At 44.2% G+C, this 23435-nt stretch overlaps 1 protein-coding gene across 1 annotated transcript in view; it reads left to right on the forward strand.

Annotated features, from left to right (window-relative positions):
- Nucleotides 1-23435, forward strand: part of LOC126415550 (tyrosine kinase receptor Cad96Ca) — a 512455-nt gene that overhangs the window by 345217 nt on the left and 143803 nt on the right. The window contains exon 3 of the mRNA XM_050083437.1: nucleotides 9135-9519. Within this exon, the coding sequence (XP_049939394.1) occupies nucleotides 9135-9519 (385 nt within the window). The remainder of the gene's footprint in view (nucleotides 1-9134; nucleotides 9520-23435) is intronic.

Here is a 23435-nt window from a genome sequence, read left to right on the forward strand (position 1 = left end):
TGGTAACCGTGATAGCGTTACGGAGATGTTTAGCAAACTCAAGTGGCAGACTCTGCAAGAGAGGCGCTCTGCATCGCGGTGTAGCTTGCTCGCCAGGTTTCGAGAGGGTGCGTTTCTGGATGAGGTATCGAATATATTGCTTCCCCCTACTTACACCTCCCGAGGAGATCACGAATGTAAAATTAGAGAGATTAGAGCGCGCACGGAGGCTTTCAGACAGTTCTTCCCGCGAACCATACGCGACTGGAACAGGAAAGGGAGGTAATGACAGTGGCACGTAAAGTGCCCTCCGCCACACACCGTTGGGTGGCTTGCGGAGTATAAATGTAGATGTAGGTGTAGATGTAGCTTTAAATATCTTGGGTCACTGGTAGCTGAGAATAATGATAGGAGGGAAGAAATACATGCATGGATTGCAACTGGTGACTGGAGCTACTTTGCGTTAGTTAAAGTGTTTAAAGCAAGGAGCCTTAGTAGGAATCTGAAGCTGACTGCGTATCGTACAGTAGTTAGACCTGTGGTGATGGCGCAGTGGTTAGCACACTGGACTCCCATTCGGGAGGACGACGGTTGAATCCCGTCTCCGGCCCTCCTGATTTAGGTTTTCCGTGATTTCCCTAAATCGTTTCAGGCAAATGCCAGGATGGTTCCTTTGAAAGGGCACGGCCGATTTCCTTCCCAATCCCTCCCTAACCCGAGCTTGCGCTCCGTCTCTAATGACCTCGTTGTCGACGAGACGTTAAACACTAACCACCACCACCACCACCACCTGTGGTGATGTATGGTTCGGAGACCTGGACTATGACACAAAATTGGTGAGTAGTTGTTGCTGGGATGGGAAAGGAAGATACTTAAGAAAATCTCCGGGCCAGAGAATAATAAGGGTTTTTGGAGAATCAGAAATAAGGAGACGTACAACAAACCAAATATCATGACAGAAATAGAGAGTACGGGGTCTTTCAAAAAGAATATACGTATTTCTAATGGCTATGTTTATTATACTTTAAGACAAAGGAATATGAAACTTTATACTTATGTTTACGAACCTGTCAAATTCACATTACAGATGTTCAATATGTCCTCCATCAGCGACACGATGTAGTGCTACAACGATGATAATTATTATTTCGACGATGTCAAACCTTATTTTCATGATTTAAAGAAGTATTCATGATATTAAAAATGTAATTATAATTTTATCATTTTCATTTTTGTGCTCAGTGTATCAAAGACTTTCTAGTGCACGGAATAATTAGCATTGTTTGTACTACGAAACTATATATGATTGTTTAGGGTTAAGCATGTAATAATTCGATGTAAGACATTTTGTGGAGTCTGAATTTTGTTCTCGTACTAGTCGGTAGAGAAGGAAAAGTTCCTTAATCGATGTGAAGGGAGAAAGGCTGTAAAAAGGAAAGAGAGAGAAGGTAAATACAAGTTATTCAAAACAAATATCTCTAAAGTGTAACGCCTTATGATTTCCTGTAACTAAAAATTGCAAGGTCTAATCTGAGCCTGTCCTGAATAACAGCGAAGAACATTTATGTTATCATATATTCTCTTCGTTTGATCGCGGTTGTGATTCGCATGTTTCTTATTGTTACGCGACGTGTTATGAATATTTTCATTATACGCGCAAAAGTGCACACAGCTTTAATCGAACCTGCGTCTTTCGGAAACGATAACTTTTAATCAGTACAATTACGCGAATACCGTCTAAATCGCAACCGTGGTCGCAAAAGTGTTTCCAGGACCAAATAATTCTTATAAAATGTGTATTCTCCAAAGCGAGCAGCATTGCACTATCGCTGACTCGTAACAATCGAAAGAGTAAAACCAATGCTTAAATAAAATTGCTACCTTTTAATAACTATTATTATCCCGTTAAATAAATAAATAGCAATTCAGTGGCTATCCAATCAATAAACAGAGGGGGCAATTCAACGAACAATATCACATTAGTTCTCATATTCCTCCCGTAATCGGGCTAGCGTGTTCTTCGTCAGTGATGTTATGGCAGTACGGATCCGGTTCTTCAAGTCTTCCAGATTCTGTGGGTGTGGTGGTACATAAACGTTGTCTTTAACGAAAGCCCACAGTGAGGGTGTCAATTCCCGTGACTGTGACTGTGGAGCCCACGTGAGACATGCTAAGTCGCCAGCTCCTTGACGACCACTGCAATGGCTCGGTAGAGTTTCATCCAGATGTTCACACATTTCACGACTCCAGTGAGGGAGTGTCCCGCCTTGTTGAAAAATGAACTTGTTGTCGTGCAGACTCGAAAACAACCAGTTTTGTAACATAGCGAGATACTGCTGACCGTTAACCATGTTTCCATCAAAGAAGAATGGGCCTTAAACAGATGATGTAGATATCGCACAAAACACATTGACTTTGGGAGAATCTCGTATATGTTCAGTGGCTGCATGTGGGTTCTGTAGGCTCCAAATTCGAACTTTGTGTTTGTTTACCTGACCACTAACACGGAAAGTCGCTTCATCACTGAACACGATGCGTTGTGCGAAAGTGTTATCATTGTCAATAGCATCGAGAATCTCGTTACAAAATGCCACACGTTTGGGTTTGTCATCAGGACCCAGAGCTTGTAACAGCTGTAACTTGTACGGCTTCACAACCAACCGACGTCTCAAAACACTCCCGACTGGCACGACGGGTTGATTTTGAAGGACTACGTTGGAAAGCAATTTGAATTCGTGCAACATTGTCTTCAGAAACACGAGGGCGGCCAGGACTCTTTCCTTTACATACAAATCCTGTACCTAGAAACTGTTGATACCATCTGCGAATATTCCACCCATTCGGAGCATCAATTTGGTATCTCAACCTGAAACGTCTTTGCACTGTAATCACGGAATTGCACACCGCAAACTGGAGAACACAAAATGATTTCTGCTGCGGAGTAGCCATTTTAAACACATGACGGTTACCAACCAAAACAGAAGACAACTGAAATCTAGCGGCTATTAATATAAACTAGACTTTGTATTGGTTTCTCCAGTAGCCGAGCCGTGGAGCAGCGATCGATAGTTTGGACAATATAATGCTTTGTAACACGTGTGTCCTTTTTGAAACACCCTGTAATACCTTGGTTGGGACACGTAGAAAGAACGGTGGAGGACAGCACAGTCACGAAAGTTTTTAAAGGAAAACCCGGTGGACGTCGTATAAGGAGAAAACCAAGAATCAGATGGCTAGACAACGTGGAAGAGGACTTGAGAAGGATGGGAGTTAGAAGATGGAGAGCGAAAGCAGCCAGCACAGTAAAGTGGGCGGAGAGTGTCCGGGAGTCCAAGACCCTACAAGGGCTGTAGCGCCAAGCAGTAAGTAGTGAAGTGGGAGGAAGAGGAGGAGGAGGAGGAGGAGGAGGAGGAGGAGGAGGAGGAGAAGGAGGAGAAGGAGATGATGATGATGATGATGATGATGATGATGAAGTTACCTGAAGCCATAATTGTGGATATGATATAAATTGATGTAGTAGTCGAAAAAGAACTAGATGAACTGCCTTCACCGCTGGCCTGTGTACAATTGGGAATGGGCTGGTTCAAATGGCTCTGAGCACTATGGGACTTGACATCTATCGTCATCAGTCCCCCAGAACTTAGAACTACTTAAACTAACCAAACTAACCTAAGGACATCACACAACACCCAGTCATCACGAGGCAGAGAAAATCCCTGATCCCGCCGGGAATCGAACCCGGGAACCCGGGCATGGGAAGCGAAAACGCTACCGCACGACCACGAGCTGCGGACTTGGGAATGGGATTCCAAAATGAATCAGCTTCATACGCTTTGCAGATCTATGCCAAAAACAAATTTCCTTGGTCTAGAATCAGCTTTAATTCCTTACGAAATGGTTCAACACTTGGAAAAATGTGCACTGAAACTTTCCCAAAACACTTTTCTGTTAGAGGTATTTTACCGATTACGGAATCTGAACAGCCATTCGCTACCAGCCTTGAAACTTGTTTTCCTAATTTATCTGCAAATCTTTCCGTTACAGTCTGCAGTTCGCTCCATTTAACGGAATTCTGAACAGAGTTGTTTTTTGTATCAAGTGTAGAGAGTGTCATCATTGGTTGTGATTTTTGGTCCAGTTATCCGTTTTGTTTTCCAGCTAATTCTTCTTTTTTTAGCACAAAATACGAATTTTATTGCGAGATTTCTAAACGTTGTAAAATGTCGACCTAACTGCAAAATTCTGACACAACACTTTGGGTGGAAGCAACGATTATGATTTTATCATGCTCTCTCATTTTATCTTTTAAAGTTAATGATTTATATTCAGTCGTAATATTCCTCTTTTTCTGTTGCGTTACTACTTGAATACACATGAGAAGCGATCGGAGAGATGGTATTTAACATAACTCGTCACGGGGGCTTGAGCATGAGATCTGAGCAAGCTTGGCTTAGTTGCCTGCTTGTGATCGAAAATAATACATACATAATAATAGTGGCTACCGTACTAAGACGTACGATGCAATGTTACTACGGAAATGCCGAGGGTCACACAGCTGATAACTTGGAATTACGGAGTGTTTGCGGGAGGTCTCTCATGACTTTCGCTTACATTTATCGAGTGTACCAAAAGACATATGATTTCCTCTACTTATCGAGGTTTTTTAAAGCGACCGGACGACTACAAAACCTGATAAAGTGAAGCACCCAGAAGACATGGACAAACAAATACCAAAGTTCCAGCTTACCAGATCTGACCAATGCCATCGAGGATCGCTGTATGATGTACCAAGCACATTGCAATCCTTTGATAGATAACTAATACGAATTCTAGCTGAGATAACGCCTCTGGTGTCACGTCACACCTAAGGCAACTGGGAAATTTATATTCAAGGTTACTCTGGGGAACACCTGTCTTGGACATGCACCTGACGCAGTTGTATGTGGTGCATTCTAGGTCATGCTTTATCGAATACTGATCACGTGGCCAGCAGGCACTTGTGTGTGATGTAGTTAAGTCAGGATGTAACGTGATATGCTGCCCATGTGTTGTAGTAACAAAAGTGGAAGGGGAGAGCTTGAGTCTTACTGGTCCACTGGGGAAGGGATAACCTTTATTTTCCCAACAATTTAGTGCCATGCAGTTGTCCAAGATGCGTAGGCGGGGTATCGGGGTACATACCGACCTTGACTGACGAAAGTGTGTGCCGACCAAATGGTCGGTATCAGGGTGCACCATGACCTTGAATGCACCATATACAGATATGTCATATATTGGCCAGGATGGGGGTTTTCCGAGGTGACCTTGAATATAGCTCGCCCAACTGCCACAGGCATAGCGCGACACCGGAAGTAACCTTGAAATAGAATCATTAAATCATTATCTCAGCCCGAAATCTTTTTGTTAATTTACTCCCCTTCACATCTGCTCATACTATTGGAGAACAAGTAATAGACCCCGTGTCATCCTGCACCACTGGTCGGAGTCTAGGAGCAGCTGGTCTACAAAATAACCATACGATTCGTATGTTGCCAATGTACCAGAACAAAAAGGGCTGCATTTGGCGTGGCGCCGTGACCAGGAACAATGGACTGGTATTAAATGGCGTCACATTGTGTTCAGTGGTGCATCACGGCTGTGCACTACCCTGGGTAATCAGGGCGGCGCCCTGAGGTGGGTTTCCATTATTCTAATGTTTTGGACAGCCACGGCAATGGCACTCGTGGCATCATGGTGTTGGGAGCCGTCAGGAATGACTTCAGGTCACGGCTGGAAGTGACTGGGGAAGTGGTTGTACATCGCAGACATCCTGCAGCCTCATTTGTTACTTCTCATGACACAGTGGCGCCATTTTTTAAGCTGTCATTATTCTACTTGCATACTCTGCAAATCACATTTAAGTGCCTGGCTGAGGTTCATCGAGCCACCTTCACAATTCTCTATTATTCCAGTCTCGTATAGCGCGCGGAAAGAACGAACAGCTGTATCTTTACGTACGAGGTCTGATTTCCCTTATTTTACCATGATGGTCGTTTCTCCTTATGTAGGTCGGTGTCAACAAAATATTTTCGCATTTGGAGGAGAAAGTTGGTGATTGGAATTTCTTGAGAAGATTCGCCACAACGAAAAACGCCTTTCTTTTAATTATGTCCACTCCAAATCCTGTATCATTTCAGTGATACTGTATGCCATAGTTTGCGATAATATAAAACGTGATGTCCTTTCTTGAACTTTTTCGTTGTGCTCCGTCAATCCTATCTGGCAAGGATCCCACACTGCGCAGCAGTCTTCTAAAAGAGGACGGAAAAGTGTAGTGTTGGCAGTCTCCTTAGTAGATCTGTTACATTTTCTAAGTTTCCCGCCAATAAAACGCAGTCTTTGGTTAGCCTTCCCCATAACATTTTCTGTGTGTTCCTTCCAATTTAAGTTGTTCGTAACTGTGATTCCTAGGTGATTAGTTGAATTTGCGGTCTTCAGATTAGACTGATTTATCGTGTAACGGTAGTTTAACGGACTCCTTCCAGCGCTAATGTGGATGACCTCACACTTTTCATTATTTAGGGTCAACTACCAATTTTCGCACCATACAGATACCTTTTCTAGATCGTTTTGCTATTTGTTTTGATCTTCTGTTGACTTTATTAGTCAATAAATGACAGCGTCATCTGCAGACAACTTAAGACGGCTGCTCAGATTGTCTCCCAAATTGTTTATAGAGAACAGCAAACGGCCACTACCTTGGGGGACGCAGAAATCACTTCTGTTTCACTCAATGACTTTCCGTCAATTATTAACTGTGACCTCTCTGACAGGAAATCACGAATCCAGTCACATAAGTGAGACGATTCTCCATAAGCATGCAATTTCACTACAAGCTGTTTGGTGTGGTACAGTGTCAAGAGCCTTCCGGAAAGCCAGAAATACTGAATCGATCTGAAATCCCTTATCAGTACCACTCAGCACTTCATGCGAGTAAAGAGCTAGATGCGTTTTACAATAACGATATTTTCTAAATCCGAGTTGACTGTTTGTCAATAGACTGTTCTCTTCGAGGTAATCGATCATGTTCGAACATAATATATGTTCCATAATCCTGCTGCATATCGACGTTAATGATATGGGCCTGTAATTTAATGAATTACTCCTACTACCTTTCTTGAATATTGGTGTGATCCGTGCAACTTTCGAGTCTTTGGGTACGGATCTTTCGTCGAGCGAACGCTTGTATATGATGGTTAACGATGGAACTATAGCATCAGGAACCTAATACCTATACAGTCTGGAACAGAAGACTTGCTTTTATAAAGTGATTTAAGCTGCTTCACTACTCCGAGGATATCTGCTTCTACATTACTCATGTTGGCAGATGTTCTTGTATCGAATTCTGGAATATTTATTTCGTCTTCATTTGTGGTGAAGGCATTTCGGAAGGCTGTGTTCAGTAACTCTGCTTTGGCAGCACTGTCTTGGGTGGTATTTCCATTGCTATCGCGCAGAGAAGGCATTGATTGTGTCTTGCCGGCAGCATACTTCACATACGATCAGAATCTCTTTCGATTTTCTGCACGGTTTCGAGAAAAAGTTTCGTTGTAGAGCATTGAAATCCGCGCTTAATTTCCAGCTTCTGTAAAAGATCGTCAATCTTGGGGATTTTGCGTCTGTTTAAATTTGGCATGTTTGTTTCGTTCTTTCTGCAACAGTGTTCTGACCTGTTTTATGTACCAAGGAGGATCAGCTTCGTTGTTTGTTAATTTATTTGGTATAAATCTCTCAATTGCTGCGGATACTATTCCTCTGAATTCAAGCCAGAGCTGGTCTCCACTTGTATTATTAATTGGGAACGAATGGAGATTGTCTCTGAGGAAGGCGTCAAGTGAATTGTTATCTGCTTTTTTCAATAGGCATATTTTTCGTTTATTTTTTGGAGGATTTTGGTCTACAATATTCAGTCTCACTACGACAACCATCTGATCACTAATCCCTGTATCTGTTTTTATGCTGGTTATTAACTCAGGATTACTTGTTGCTAAGAGGTCAAGAGTATTTTCACAGCCGTTTGCTATTGGTATGGGCTCATGAACAAACTGCTCGAAATAATTTTCAGAAAATGCGCTTAGCACAATTTCGGATCATGTTTTAGGCGTACCTGCGGAATTAAACATGTATTTTCGCTAACATTTCCAGGGTACATTAAAGCCACAACCAACTATAATCGTATGAGTCGGGTACGTGTTTGAAATCAAACTCAAGTTTATTCGTCCACATGTGGCACCTGTGTCTGTGACCTGTTTGCGTGATGCTGAAGTACTGCCGGCCCAGCAAGATGAATAGATATGTCTCCGACAGAACATGGGTTGGAACATGTCGGAGCTCCCTGTGCCAGTAACTACGTTATCAAACACCAGTTACAACAGAGGTAAGCCATTTTTCCTCAGGAGGTGGTAGAATGCTTTTACGAAAATGTTACTAAGCGTGTCACTGTAAGCATCTAAGCCAGTGGGAGCGCTCATCCTACTGATAAGGAAGCTCTTAGGCCCAAGTTTGTAAATTTGACTCGATTTTGTAATCTCCGAAATAACTTCACATTCCCGCTGAAGCCATGAAGTTTCACTTCATTTTCTCTTTCCATTTTTTTCATATGAATGCATGATGCCTCTTCTTTATGACTTGCCCAGAAGACAAGAGGCCGATAGGTGGTGCTAGGTGAAAGTGTGGCTCAAGGGGGGGGGGGGGGGCACTCAGACATGATAAACAGACATGATAAACAGTGTCAGGATGGCTCTGTGGTTAACGTAACAGCCTACTAAGGAGATCCCAGGTTCGAGTCCCGATCTGGCTCACATTTTCGGTCGTTGCTGCCGATCCCGCATAATGTACCGATGCAGCTCATATCATCAGTTTTGTTCCTCCTCCCCCCCCCCCCTCCACCTTCAGGTTACATAATTCCCCTTATGTCGTTAGGTAGTGTATTTCGATTCACCCTAAAGTCGACTATTTTACGTAACTACACGAGTAATCCTACTGGCGCAAAACAGGCTTCTCAATTGTACTAGTATATGCACAATTTTTTAAAAAAGTTCGAAGCCTTAGTATTAAAAAATAAGACACTGTTTGCGGCCATGTGGAGTAGCTTACATGTGGTGTTGTGCCGGCAGGTGGGGAAACCGCTGTACCTGTACGTGAAGGTGGACGACCCGTCGAGCCCGATCAGCCTCAAGACGGAGGTGCGGGTTCGCGTCCTGAACGACACGTCGTCGGCCGGCGGCGCCAGCGACCTCCCCCGCTACCCCCCCGGGCTGCTGCAGCCACACTACCTGCCGGCGCCGCCCACGCTGCTGCCGCGCCCGGGTTCTGCGCCGGGCCCTGGACCCGGCACGGGGGCAGGGGTGGGGATGGGGCTCGCCTTCAGCCGCAGGCCGCCCACCGCTACGCCCAACTACAGGACCACCAACACGACGACGTCGACGACGACATCGACGCCGTCGCCTCCGGAGCCATCGCCTTCGCCACCGTCACCGCTGCCGCCAGATCTCAATCCAGGTACCTCAGTACACACCTGCCCTTGCTGTTTATGCGTAATCTGTGTCGAACTAAAGGCCGAGATGGTGGCATGATATAGGTTAGCAAACACAGATATCTCCCGCTGGGAACCCAGCAATAGTTCTCATTAATATACACAACATCTTTACATCTACACTGTGTGCCTACTCTAATGAGCCAAAATATTATGACCGGCTGCTTAATAGCTTGTCGGTCTGTCTTTGGATCGAAATGTCTCACTGATTCTGCTTTCAGCGATCCAAAAGATTGTTGATAGGCTTGTGGAGGTAAGTCGCATTAGGTGTCTACGCACAGGTAATGTACTTCGCATAAATAACGGGCAGCTGATTTGCGTACGTGATGATGGTGGCCGATAGTGACTCATATGGATTCCATAGGATTTACATCAGACGAATTTGATCTCTGAGACATCAACGTTAGCTCACTATAAATCTACTGAAACTACTATAGCGTGGTTCTACTTGCGAGAAACGGACAAATTTTCTGCTGAAGGATGACATGGCCCAAGGGGAAACATCAAACATGAAGGGATGCAGGTGGTTCGCAGCTGTCAGCGTGTCTTCTATTACTGTCACCGTTCGGAAGCAAAGGCAGGAGAATGTCTTCCATAGCATAATCCTGCACTGTTCACCTCTATAACGACATTTTTGGAGACAGCCATCGACCTAGTGAAGCGAAAATGTGATCCACCCGAAGAGCCAACACCTTGCCATTGATCGACGATCAAGTCCCGATAGTCCGGTGCCCAATGCGATCGTAACAAACGATGCCGTTTTGTCAACATGTGAACACCTAGGCATGGTCTTCTGTGGAGCTCCATTTTCAACAATGTACACTAATGGCCATTAAAATTGCTACACCACGAAGATGACGTGCTACAGACGCGAAATTTAACCGACAGGAAGTAGATGCTGTGATATGCAAATGATTAGCTTTTCACAGCATTCACACAAGACTGGCGCCGGTGGCGACACCTACAACGTGCTGACATGATGAAAGTTTCCAACCGATTTCTCATACACAAACAGCAGTTGACCGGCGTTGCCTGGTGAAACTTTGTTGTGATGCCTAGTGTAAGGAGGAGAAATGCGTACCATCACGTTTCCGACTTTGATAAAGGTCGGATTGTAGCCTATCGAGATTGCGGTCCATCGTACCGCAACATTGCTACTCGCGTTGGTCGAGATCCAATGACTGTTAACAGAATATGGAATCGGTGGGTTCAGGAGGGTAATACGGAACGCCGTGCTGGATCCCAACGGCCTTGTACCTCTAGCAGTCGAGATGACAGTTATCTTATCCGCATGGCTGTAACGGATCGTACAGCCACGTCTCGATCCCCGAGTCAACAGATGGGGACGTTTGCAAGATAACAACCATCTGCACGAACAGTTCGACGACATTTGCAGCAGCATGGACTATCAGCTCGGAGACCATGGCTGCGGTTACCCTTGACGCTGCATCACAGACAGGATCACCTGCGATGGTGTACTCAACGACGAACCTGGGTGCACGACTGGCAAAACGTCATTTTTTCGGATGAATCTAGGTTCTGTTTACAGCATCATGATAGTCGCATCCGTGTTTGGCGACATCGCTGTGAACGCTCATTGGAAGCGTGTATTCGTCATCGCCATAATGGCGTATCACCCGGCGTGATGGTATGGGATGCCATTGGTTAGACTTCTCGGTCACCTCTTGTTCGCACTGACGACACTTTGAACAGTGGACGTTACATTTCAGATGTGTTACTTCCCGTGGCTCTACCCTTCATTCGATCCCTGCGAAACCCTACATTTCAGCAGGATAATGCACGATGGCCCTGTACGAGCGTTCGTGGATACAGAAAATGTTCGACTGCTGCCCTGGCCAGCATATTCTCCAGATCTCTCACCAATTGGAAATGTCTGGTCAATGGTGGCCGAGCAACTGGCTCGTCACAATACGCTAGTCACTACTCTTGATGAACTATGGTATCGTGTTGAAGCTGCATGGGCAGCTGTACCTGTTCACGCCATCCAAGCTCTGTTTGACTGAATGCCCTGCCGGCCTACGTGGCCGCGAGGTTCTAGGCGCTACAGTCTGGAACCGAGCGACTGCTACGGTCGCAGGTTCAAATCCTGCCTCGGGCATGGATGTGTGTGATGTCCTTAGGTTAGTTAGGTTTAATTAGTTCCAAGTTCTAGGCGACTGATGACCTCAGAAGTTAAGTCGAATAGTGCTCAGAGCTATTTGAACCATTTTGAACTCAATGCCCAGGCGTATCAAGACCGCTATTACGGCCAGAGGTGGTTGTTGTGGGTACTGATTTCTCAGGATCCATGCACCCAAATTGCGTGAAAATGTAATCACATGTCAGTTCTAGTATAATATATTTGTCCAATGAAAACCCGTTTATCATCTGCATTTCTTCTTGGTGTAGCAACTTAATTGGCCAGTAGTGTATGATGAGCGGTGTGCTCCTAAGCACTTGTGCGTCTACCAGCCTTGTGCTTTTTCAGCAGAGATGCCACAAATCACCATCTATTCTACTTTAAAGAGCAGACAAGCCTCCGAACACCGCGTTCTGTGAAGAGTCGTTGACATCCAACCATTCAGCGCCTAGTGGTAGTTTCACCGTCCTTCTACCTCTTTCCGGAAATGCTCAGGGCAGTAGCACGTGAACATTCGACCAGCTTCGCCGTTTTCGAGATACTAGTTCACAGGTTCTGCGCAATAATAACCTGCCCTTGGTCAAAGTCGCTTTCCTCTGTGGATTTCCGCATTTGCAGCCCATATTTTCACTACGGTGATCGCTGTCCGTGTTGCCCCGCTTACATACTTTTGTTATCGTGTCACGTGCCTGCATCGCCACCGGGTAGCGTCCAAAGTCGCGGTGGGCAGTGGTCATAATGATTTGGTTCATTAGTGTGTAGACGGACTATGAGGAATTGTAATAGGACCAAGATGGTTAGATTAGAAACTCGTGTCCGAATAGGTACCGTTTTCCCGCTGAAAGCAGAATATCACACGTTGCTCTCTGATTCCTACTGCTCGTTGTTAAAAGCAGAGCTCGACGTGATAACCGCCAACAGATGCGGTACCTCTGTGCCATGTTCCGGTACACACGATCATCAGTCCCTGGTCCTCCGGCATCCGTTGCAGCCATAAGCCGCACCAGTAGGTCTGTTTCGGATGCCGCAGGGGTCTTCGAAATCAAGGGTTACGTGTGTCCCCACAAATAGTAATCTAGGGGTTCAGGTCGGGAGAAAGTGCAGGCCAAGCAACCAGCCACCGCGGTCTGTCCACTATCGCCAAAATCCTTGGGCCAGATGATCTTGGCCTTCAAGTGAAAAATGAGATTGTGTGCCATCGTGCTGGAACCACATGTTTCGGCGCACATGCAGTGGCACATTTTTATAAAGGTGTGCACCCGTTCCACCGAACTTCGCTGTACATACAACATGTCGGAGTATTCCGCAAACGTGTAGTTCACCGTGTTCAGCAGTAACACAATAAAAATGAAATATACGTACCGCTTGGACTCAGATGTGCAGTGAGAGCTAAGGCCACAAGCACAACAGCAGGTACAGACGTCTCTGGGCAGATCACAAACTCAATGAACTGCATGTAAACAGACATGTAGTTGGCGTGAAACATCAGGCGCTCAGTGAACGACGTACCTAACACTCTAGTCAGTGGCACCGAAACTGCGAGAGATTTCAACAAGTGTTGTACTATTTCACGTGTAGCGGCAAAACGGCACGTTCCGGCACATGAGTTAAAACTAACCGATTTGTTCCCAAGTACAGGTCCTCAACGTCTCTAAATTTAGTTACACCCTGCATAAACCGCGAGATACGTTAGGGTGTGTGACGGAGGGTTATTTTCTCTACCAGTGTCAGTCCCCACATTTGCTATTCCAGTCGCTAATCTTCACATGTATCGCCGTCTTCACATGGATCGTGCATTCGACTGACAACTTTGCGCATGCCGAATTTGTAATGTCATAGCCTAGAAAAATAACGTTTTAGTGTCTCCCAATGTGTAGAGGAATATTAAGCATGCCAGTTATACTGAACACACTTTTGATAGTAGACAAATGCGATGGAAGATCTCCACGTACATAACATGCAGACCATCTCTCTTTCCATTGCAATATTGGAAGACTCCATACTGGATTTCATATTTGAAGGGTATAATGTTGTTGTTGTTGTTGTTGTGGTCTTCAGTCCTGAGACAGGTTTGATGCAGCTCTCCATGCTACTCTATCCTGTGCAAGCTTCTTCATCTCCCAGTACTTACTACAACCTACATCCTTCTGAATCTGCTTAGTGTATTCAGCTCTTGGTCTCCCTCTACGATTTTTACCCTCCACGCTGCCCTCCAATGCTAAATTTGTGATCCCTTGATGCCTCAGAACATGTCCTACCAACCGGTCCCTTCTTCTTGTCAAGTTGTGCCACAAACTCTTCTCCCCAATTCTATTCAATACCTCCTCATTAGTTATGTGATCTACCCATCTAATCTTCTGCATTCTTCTGTAGCACCACATTTCGAAAGCTTCAATTATCTTCTTGTCCAAACCATTTATCGTCCGTGTTTCACTTCCATACATGGCTACACTCCATACAAATACTTTCAGAAACGACTTCCTGACACTTAAATCTATACTCGATGTTAGTAAATTTCTCTTCTTGAGAAACGCTTTCCTTGCCATTACCAGTCTACATTTTATATCCTCTCTACTTCGACCGTCATCAGTTATTTATTGTATCTTAAAACTTAGGAATCTACGCCTTTTCGAAGCACAAGCACACTCAGTATCTTAAAAATGTGCCATGAAGTTACAGAAAACTTCGTATTGGTGGTCCAAAAATTTTTATATTAAACTCGTGTTCTATGAAAGTATGCCGTTTGAAGGCATCAGTACTCTGAAGATCCACCAAAACTCTATGTTCCTTACCGACTTCTTATAATCAAGTCAGGTAATATTTTTCATATGGGTCATCATTCTTCTGACTGATTTGATGCGGCTTGTAGCGAACTCTTCTCTTCTGCCAAATTCTTCATCTTAATCCTAGATCATCAATTATTTGTTGGATATATTTCACTTTCTGTCTCCCTCTCCAGCTCCAGAACGTATTCCATGATGTCCTAAAACATGTTCTATCGCCCTGTTCTTTCTTCTTGTCAGTGTTTCCCATATGTCCGTTTCTTCACTGATTCTGAGGAGAATCTCTCCATTCCTTACCTTATCAGTCCAGAAAATTTTCAGTATTCTTCTACAGCACTAGATCTCGAACGCTTCGCTGCAGCTTACCTATAGTTCACGAATTACTGTTGTACAATGCTGTGCTCTAAACGTATTCTCGGAAATTTCATCCTTAAATTAAGGCGTATGTTTGACGTTAGCAGGTTTCTCTTGGCCAGGCGTGTTCTCTTTTTCTGTGCTTGTCTCTTTTTTATGCTCGCTTTGCTTCGCGCACCATGGTTTGTTTTGCTTCCAAGGTAGCAGAGTCCCTTAACTTCGTCTTCTGTGTGAACACCAGGTTTTGTGTCAAGTGTTGCTATTCACATTCCTACCACTCCACTCCTCATTACTATCGTCTTTCTTCGGTTTGCTCTCAGTCCATATTCTGTACTCATTAGAGTGCTCATTCCATTCAGCGGATGTATTTCTTCTTTCCCTTCACTTAGGATAAGAATGTCATCAGCAAATCTTACCATTGATATCCTTTCACCCTGAATCTGGATCATACTGTTGCTTTTTTCACGTGTGGGTTGAATAGTAGGCCTGAAAGATTGCATCTAATCTGCTTTTTAATCCGAGCACGTCGTTCTTCGTCCTCTGATCTTATTATTGCCACTTGATTCTTACACTTGTTGTATATTTATTATCTTTCCCTGTAGCTTACTCCGTTTTCCTTAGCATTTCGAACATCTCGCACCATTTTACGCTGCCGAACACTTTTTCCAGGTAGACAGATCCTATGAACGTGTCTTGACTTTTCATCAGTCTTGCTTCAATTATCAAGCGCAGCGTTCGTGCTGCCTATCTTGTGCCTTTACCTTTCCAAAAACAAAACTGATCGTCATCTAAGGCATCCCCAATTTTTACTATTCTTCTGTACGTTATTCTTGTCACTATCTTGGATGCTTGAGCTGTTAATCTTATTGTGCGATAGTTCACACACTTATCTCGACTCGCTGTTTTCGGAACTGTGTGGATAGTATCTTTCCGGAAGTCTGATAGTGCGTCAGCACTCTCAGACTCTACACGCGAACCTGAATAGTCGTTTAGTTAACACTTCCTCCCATGATTTTAGAAATTTTGATAGACTGCCTTGTTTCAAAATCATCCAAAGCGCTTTTAAATTCCGATTCTAAGATTAGATCCGCTATCTCTTCTGTACCGACTCCTGCTTCTTTTTCTAGTAGCCGGCCGCTGTGACCGAGCGGTCCTAGGCGCTTCAGTCCGGAACCGCGCTGCTTCTACGGTCGCAGGTTCGAATCCTGCCTCGGGCATGGATGTGTGTGATGTCCTTAGGTTAATTAGGCTTGTAAGTCTAGGGGACTGATTACCTCATATGCTAAGTCCCATAGTGCTCAGAGCCATTTTTTCTAGTACGCCGTCAGACAAATGCTCTCCCTCGTAGGGGTCTTCAACGTACCGTTTCCATCCAACCGCTCTTTCTCCTGCTTTAACAGTGTAATGCTCGTCACACTCTTAATTTACCGACCACGCCTATAATTTTACCAAATGTTGTTTTGACTTTCCTACATGCTGAGGTAGCTCTCCAGGGGATCGTCTCTTTATGGGATTTATGTTGTTGTATTCCTGGCTTTCGCTGAACATTTATTTACTTCTTCTTTCGGCGATCAGATGAAATATTTCATCTGTTACCCAAGATGGTGCATGACTTCTGTGCCTGGTTGTCTTGGGATCGGAAGGATTGCGAAACAGGACATTGAACATCTTTCGTGACCCAACTAGTTTTTAACTGCATTTATTAAGGGTTGTATTCTGGCTGCTTAGAGCTGAACGTTGATCTTTCCTTTGAAACAGTAATAATAGACATTAACCCTGTTTGGGATCGAATATTAAAAAGTCACACAAATGCTTACTTTACGATAAATTGCGAGAATATTATTCCTTGATCTGACACATTATTTGAAGAGGGAAATACTTGTCTGGACAAATAATTTCAGTGCTTGCTGTAAGTGAAGTTACTAGAAATCATTAATTCTGGTTATAGAACAAATTGTTCACATACATACATCATTACTTAATTAATAGAAGTATTAAAGATCAGTGTTTGGGTCAGAGAATATTACTAGTAAAGAGCCGTCTTAATGGGAGGTAAAGCACACACACACACACACACACACACACACACACACACACATATATATATATATATCAGAAGCTCTGCTTATGAACAAGCCACGCAGTGGCTGATACCATGCCCCGACGTCTCTAGCATAATCGGGAAGCCTCACAAACTGGCACCCGACACAGACACTGACACAAACACTTCAAAATGGTTCAAATGGCTCTGAGCACTATGGGACTTAACATCTATGGTCATCAGTCCCCTAGAACTTAGAACTACTTAAACCTAACTAACCTAAGGACAGCACACAACACCCAGCCATCACGAGGCAGAGAAAATCCCTGACCCCGCCGGGAATCGAACCCGGGAACCCGGGCGTGGGAAGCGAGAACGCTACCGCACGACCACGAGATGCGGGCACAAACACTTCACACCGATGAACGTTTATTGATATTGCGGCTCCTGTCGCAAAATCCAGTTAACTTTAAGTGACTAAAGAGCGGACAACGCCAGAAGTCTGGAAACTTTCCTTAAACTTCAGGTCAGAAGAAACAATTAAGCTGGTGCGCATCCAAATGTATTATAGAGCCACACATATGGCCACTTGCGGAACCGCCCCCGAAAGTGCACGGAAAGCGGCAATTATTTCACTGACCAAATTAAGTGCGCTAAGAGATTTTACAAGACAGCTACTGTGATAAATCACTGCGGAAACCCGCAATTACGGGTTTAGCGTCACGCTCTCTCTCACAACACGGTGTAACAATTATCTGGAAACACCAGGAAGCTACAGTAACCTGTTCAAAACTAAACAGGACAAAACGTACTAAGTGAAATGCAGGTGTTAAACACGAGTTAATTCCCTCCCATAAAACATTGGCACAACATGCGGCAAGTAACAAGATCATACAAATGATGATTAATTTACACAAAGGACTAGCCCAGTACTCTTGGCAACCTTAAACATACCTGGAAATGCTCTAGTGAAAAGAATAATAATTAATTCCTCATGGAACTTACAATCGTGACTGTTGGCATAACAGCTGGTTAAACTACAAAGCAACACATTAGAATGTTTCAAGTACCTTAAAAGAGCCCAATAAATACACACAGCCGTTTAAAAGCAGTAAATGTGACAGACTGTTGGTGAGAATAATTTCGGGCTCCAGCGTGATGAAATACATATCGTGCAGCCACAAACAACCTCCTTCAGTATACAGTCGTATTTAGAAAGCTGAGTAGCAAAGGAATAAACTACCAGCAACATTTCTTAAAGACCAAAAAATCTTGGAAAACTCACTCAGAAAATACACAATTCTCACAGTATGGGTCTTTTTCTTCTTCTTTTTCCTCTTCGTCTTCTCTCGTTTTTTATTTATTTTTAAACAGTAATTTAATCCACACATTAGTGCCACTTAAAGCGCGGAAGGCAGAGCAGTGATTGCGATCTGATCGTTAAGACTTCTACTATCAAATCCTCGGTGGGACGAAATTAATAGTTCCAAGAACAAATCGAAATGAGTTGGAGCGACCCGAATGCGAAGAAAAAAAAAATAAAATGCTCACAACAATATTGTCAGTCTTTCACCAGGTGAGCACGTGAGCAAGTATTAAAGGCGACGGAAGTTCTCAAAGTTGGTCACCCGGCATAATGCAGAAAGGTCACGGCGGGGATGGAGCAGCCCGCAGCGCGCGTGGTCTTCCTGCGTGAGTGTAGTGGAACTGCTCCACAGAGCGGCATCTGACGGAAGAATCCACGGAGACTGACAACCAGTGTCATCCTGCCGGCCGACGATTCCACCTTGATCCGTTTACGTATCCACCGTAGAACCGCCTCCATGCTCGGGCTACACATCAGGATCCACAGAGCGGATCCACGCGATCACAACACGGACCTACCCCACCGTTACTCTCCGTCGTCGACAAGCCGTCCCCCTTCCCCAGTCCTCACTCCAAGCGACTTAGCGTCCAAGCCTCTTCCTGCCGTCTGCACGGAACGGATCTCGCGCCCGCTCTCTCTTGCCAGAGCCAAACATAACCACTTCCAGAGCGTGACGCGAGGTATCGAAAGCAGGCACGCTCACAAGGTTTCTCCACAGTTACTTTTCTTGTACATGTATTTGCCTGTCCAACATCTGCGATTACCCTGTTTAGAGATGTCCGTTTCCCTCCAACTGAGGTCCGCAGCTCGTGGTCGTGCGGTAGCCTTCTCGCTTCCCACGCGCGGGTTCCCGGGTTCGATTCCCGGCGGGGTCAGGGATTTTCTCTGCCTCGTGATGACTGGGTGTTGTGTGATGTCCTTAGGTTAGTTAGGTTTAAGTAGTTCTAAGTTCTAGGGGACTGATGACCATAGATGTTAAGTCCCATAGTGCTCAGAGCCATTTGAACCATTTGAACCTCCAACTGAAATGCATCCTACGCTACTCATTATAGCCTCAGAACACTCTAAGCGTATCATTTTTTTTTTTTTTGTTTTTTTTTGTTATGAGTCTGGTGTCTTCCGACTGGTTTGATGCTGCCCTCTTCATCTCAGAACACCTCTGCAACCTACGTCCTTAATTATTTCCAGGATGTACTCCAGTCTCTGTCTTCCTCTACAACTTTTACCCACTGCAGCTCCCTCTAGAACCATGGCAGTTATTCGCTGATGTCTTAAAAGATGTTCTATCGTCCTGTACTTTCTTCCTGTCAATGTTTTCGTATATTATCTACCTCTCCGATTCTGCGCAGAACCTCTTCGTTCCTTACCTTATCAGTTCACCTAATTTTTAACATTTGTCGGTAGAACTGAAACGTCCCCTTTGAAAAATTATGAATGACTGTTCTGGTAAACTTCTACGTTATTTGATTTTTTAACAGCTGTGCAAAACTCAAACGTTCTCTGACAGTTTTCTCTTTACTTATTCTGATCACCACTAAACCGACACACAATATTTTTAGCGCAACGCAATCTGACTTTCAATAATCCCTACAAAAGAATGGCTGCTCTGACTAACAATAACTTATACCTTTCATGACTTACTTACCTCACAAAAATTTTCGTTACTCGATCTACTGCAATACAGAGAGCGCCAATACTGCCAGTTAAATAAAAGATTCTAACTACTGAAGGCACTAACTACTGATAGGCATAGTTAGCAAATGAAAGATTTTGATAGAGAACAAACAATGTATTTACCATAATAGTCTTCAAAATTCACATAACATCCAGTCTTACAAATTTCCTTTTTCTGACGGACACACATCCAGATCGTCCGCTCTCAAAACTCTGGCATCTCTCTCCCCACATCCACCACTGCTGGCGGCTCACCTCCAACTTCACAACGCTACGCGCTGTTCACATCCAACAGCCCAACACTACACAAGCGACTATTCCAACAGTGAGTCCAACCAGCCACAGACTGCACACAGCACAGTCAGCGATTTTCATACAGAGCAATACGTGATGTTACCAGCATAAAAACCTAAACAGCCTACTTACAGAACCACATCTCAAATGCTTCGATTCTCTTCTGTTCCGGTTTTCCTACAGTTCATGTTTCACTGACATATAATGCTGTGCTCGAGATGTACGTTCTCAGAAATTTCTTCCTGAATTTAAGGCCTTTGTTTGATACTAGTAGACTTCTCTTAGCCAGGAATACCCTTTTTGCCAGTGCTGCTGTTGATGTCCTCCTTGTTCTGTCCGTCAGTGGTTATTTTGCTGCGTAGGTAGCAAAATTCCTTAACTTCCTCTACGACGTGATCATCAATCCCGATGTTAAGTTTCTCGCTATTCTCTTTTCTCCTCTTTCTCATTATTTTCGTCTTTCTTTGATTTACTCTCAGTCCATATCCTGTACTCATTAGACTGTTCATTCCATTCAGCAGATCACGTAATTATTCTTTACTTTCACTCAGTATAGCAATGTCATCAGGGAATCTTATCATTGATATCCTTCCACTTTGGATTTTAATTCCACTCTTGAACCTTCCTTCAATTTTCCTCATTACTTCTTCGATGTATATATTGAACAGTAGGGGCGAAAGATTACATCTCTGTCTTACACTCTTATTATTCACTCTTGGTTCTTGTTCATGTTGTATATTATCCGTCTCTCCTTATAGCTAACCCTTACTGTCCTCAGAATTTAGAACATCTTGCACCATTTCACGTTGTCGAATGCATTATTAGTGTCGACAGATACTATAAACCTGTCTTGATTTTTCTTCTAGTCCTGCTTCCATTATTAGCCGCAATGTCTGAACTGCGACTCTGGTGCCTTTACGTTTCCCAAAGCCAAACTGATCGACATCTAACACGTCCTCAATTTTCCATTCGACTCTTCTGTATATTATTCTTGACAGCAAGTTGGATCCCAGAGCTGTTAAGCTGATTGTGCGATAATTCTCGCACTTGTCAGCCCTTGCTGTCTTCGGAATTGTGTGGCTGATATTTTTTTCCGAAAGTGTGATGGTGTATCGCCAGACAAATACATTCTAAACACGAACGTGAATAGTCGTTTTGTTGCCACTTCGTGCCAATGATTTTAGAAATTCTCTGGGAATGTTAACTATTCCTTCTGCCTTATTTGATCTTAAGTCTTCCAAACAAAAAAGGCAAAACCAAAGACACCACAGGATAGGAAATTGCAAGTAACTCGTTTCAAATAATAATTGACTCATTTCCTGCTATTCCAACACTTCTTAATTTTTTATTTGCTACCTGTGACTGCAATAAAATTGTTTTCATGCAAACAGCTAAGTTACAGTCTAATAATTTTCTTCGGTGATTGTGTCTTAACTAAATCCTCCAGATATGGAAGCTAAATAGTTAAGTTATTTGTAAGTGCTCCCTTCTTCTAGCAGACGGACACGCGGCTCGGAAAGTATTTCATTAAAAGTCACCAGCCGGTCTCTCTCTCTCTCTCTCTCTCTCTCTCTCTCTCTCTCCCTCCCTCTCCCTCCCTCCCTCCCTCCCTCCCTCCCTCCCTCCCTCCCTCCCTCCTCCTCCTCCTCCTCCTCCTCAAGTCAGTGAAGACACACCAGTGCAGCCTCTGTTCTGACTCTTGAAACGAATTCCTAAATTCGTAAAGTGGTTCGGAAGTTCCCAGTCACAGCCATGGTCGCTGCTACGCTCCGCGTACTCGGCAACAGGCTACTTCAAAGAAAATGGGATACCAAGTTTACAGATAAATCATTTGAGGTACGCTCATACACCGTTTCCTCGCTTCAAGTAAATGAATTATTCCCAAGTGTCCCTACACAGGTCTATCTCTTAAAATTAACACTAAACGAATGAAAGCTGTCCCCCTAGCTTCAGCCTTTATCCCAGCACAACGCAACCAAAACCACCTTCATGATTCTCAGAGCTATAATTCCGCACACTCGTGTGGCCTAATGTACAGTTTTCCGAAACAAGTCTGTCTTCTTCGGCAAAAGTTGCTCCAGACAACTTCCTCTCTGTGACTAGCCTCAGCTGAGCTGTTGTTACCTGTGTAGCCAAACATAGAGAGATATTTGGAAGATCTTCTAAGCCCCGGGGCAAGATTAAGCCGCTTGCAAACCGTGAATCTAAAGGAATCATAGCTTCCAGTAATGCATGTAAAAGGCAAGCTTCTCTTCGTTGTCGGCAGCGCTTTCCATTGCTTTACTCCACTCTTCCAAAAGATACATATGGGTGCTGACAATGCGTTGATTTCGTTGAATATTGGGCGCCATTCAAGTGCCTGCTTCAGAGTCTTGGGCGGAAGGGGGGGGGGGGAATAGTTGACGCAAACTACTCAAAAGAGTAGGTGAATATCTTTCTCAGAAGCAGCGAAACATTTACTTGATCAAGGTGGGCACCAAAGTCTAGATACATTTAAAGAATGATGTATTTTCTATCAGACTTTCGTTATTATAAATGAGTTCTTTATTCACCAGTGTAGCTAGTTTCGAGAGTTTCTTCATTTTGAAGTGCGCAGTGGATGCACGAGTATGATGTGACCATGCGGTTCTAGGCGCTTCAGTGTGGAACCGTGAGGCCGCTACGGCCTCAGGTTCGAATCCTGCCTCGGGCACGGGTGTGTGTGATGTCCTTAGGTTAGTTAGGTTTAAGTAGTTCTAAGTTCTAGGGGACTGATGACCACAGATGTTAAGTCCCATAGTGCTCAGAGCCATTTGAACCATTTGTGACCTTATCTATTCGTGCTCTTGAGAGTGAGCAGACGCTCAAACATAGCTGCAAGTGCTGAATAAATTGTTCAAATGGCTCTGAGCACTATGGGACTTAACAGCTATGGTCATCAGTCCCCTAGGACTTAGAACTACTGAAACCTAACTAACCTAAGGACATCACACAACATCCAGTCATCACGAGGCAGAGAAAATCCCTGACCGCGCCGGAAATCGAACCCGGGTGCGGGAAGCGAGAACGCTACCGCACGACCACGAGCTGCGGACGCGGAATAAATTACTCGTTTATAATAGTGAAAGTCAGGTGGAAACGATGTCATTGCTTTTAGTGAAAGGTTAGTGGGACATCAGCTGCGGCATACGGGAGTAGCTAACTTGGAGCTAGAAGGGACAGTAAAGGGGACAAATTGTAGACTTAAATAG

Source organism: Schistocerca serialis, chromosome 1, assembly GCF_023864345.2.
Source record: "Schistocerca serialis cubense isolate TAMUIC-IGC-003099 chromosome 1, iqSchSeri2.2, whole genome shotgun sequence".
Classification (NCBI taxonomy): Eukaryota; Metazoa; Arthropoda; class Insecta; order Orthoptera; family Acrididae; genus Schistocerca; species Schistocerca serialis.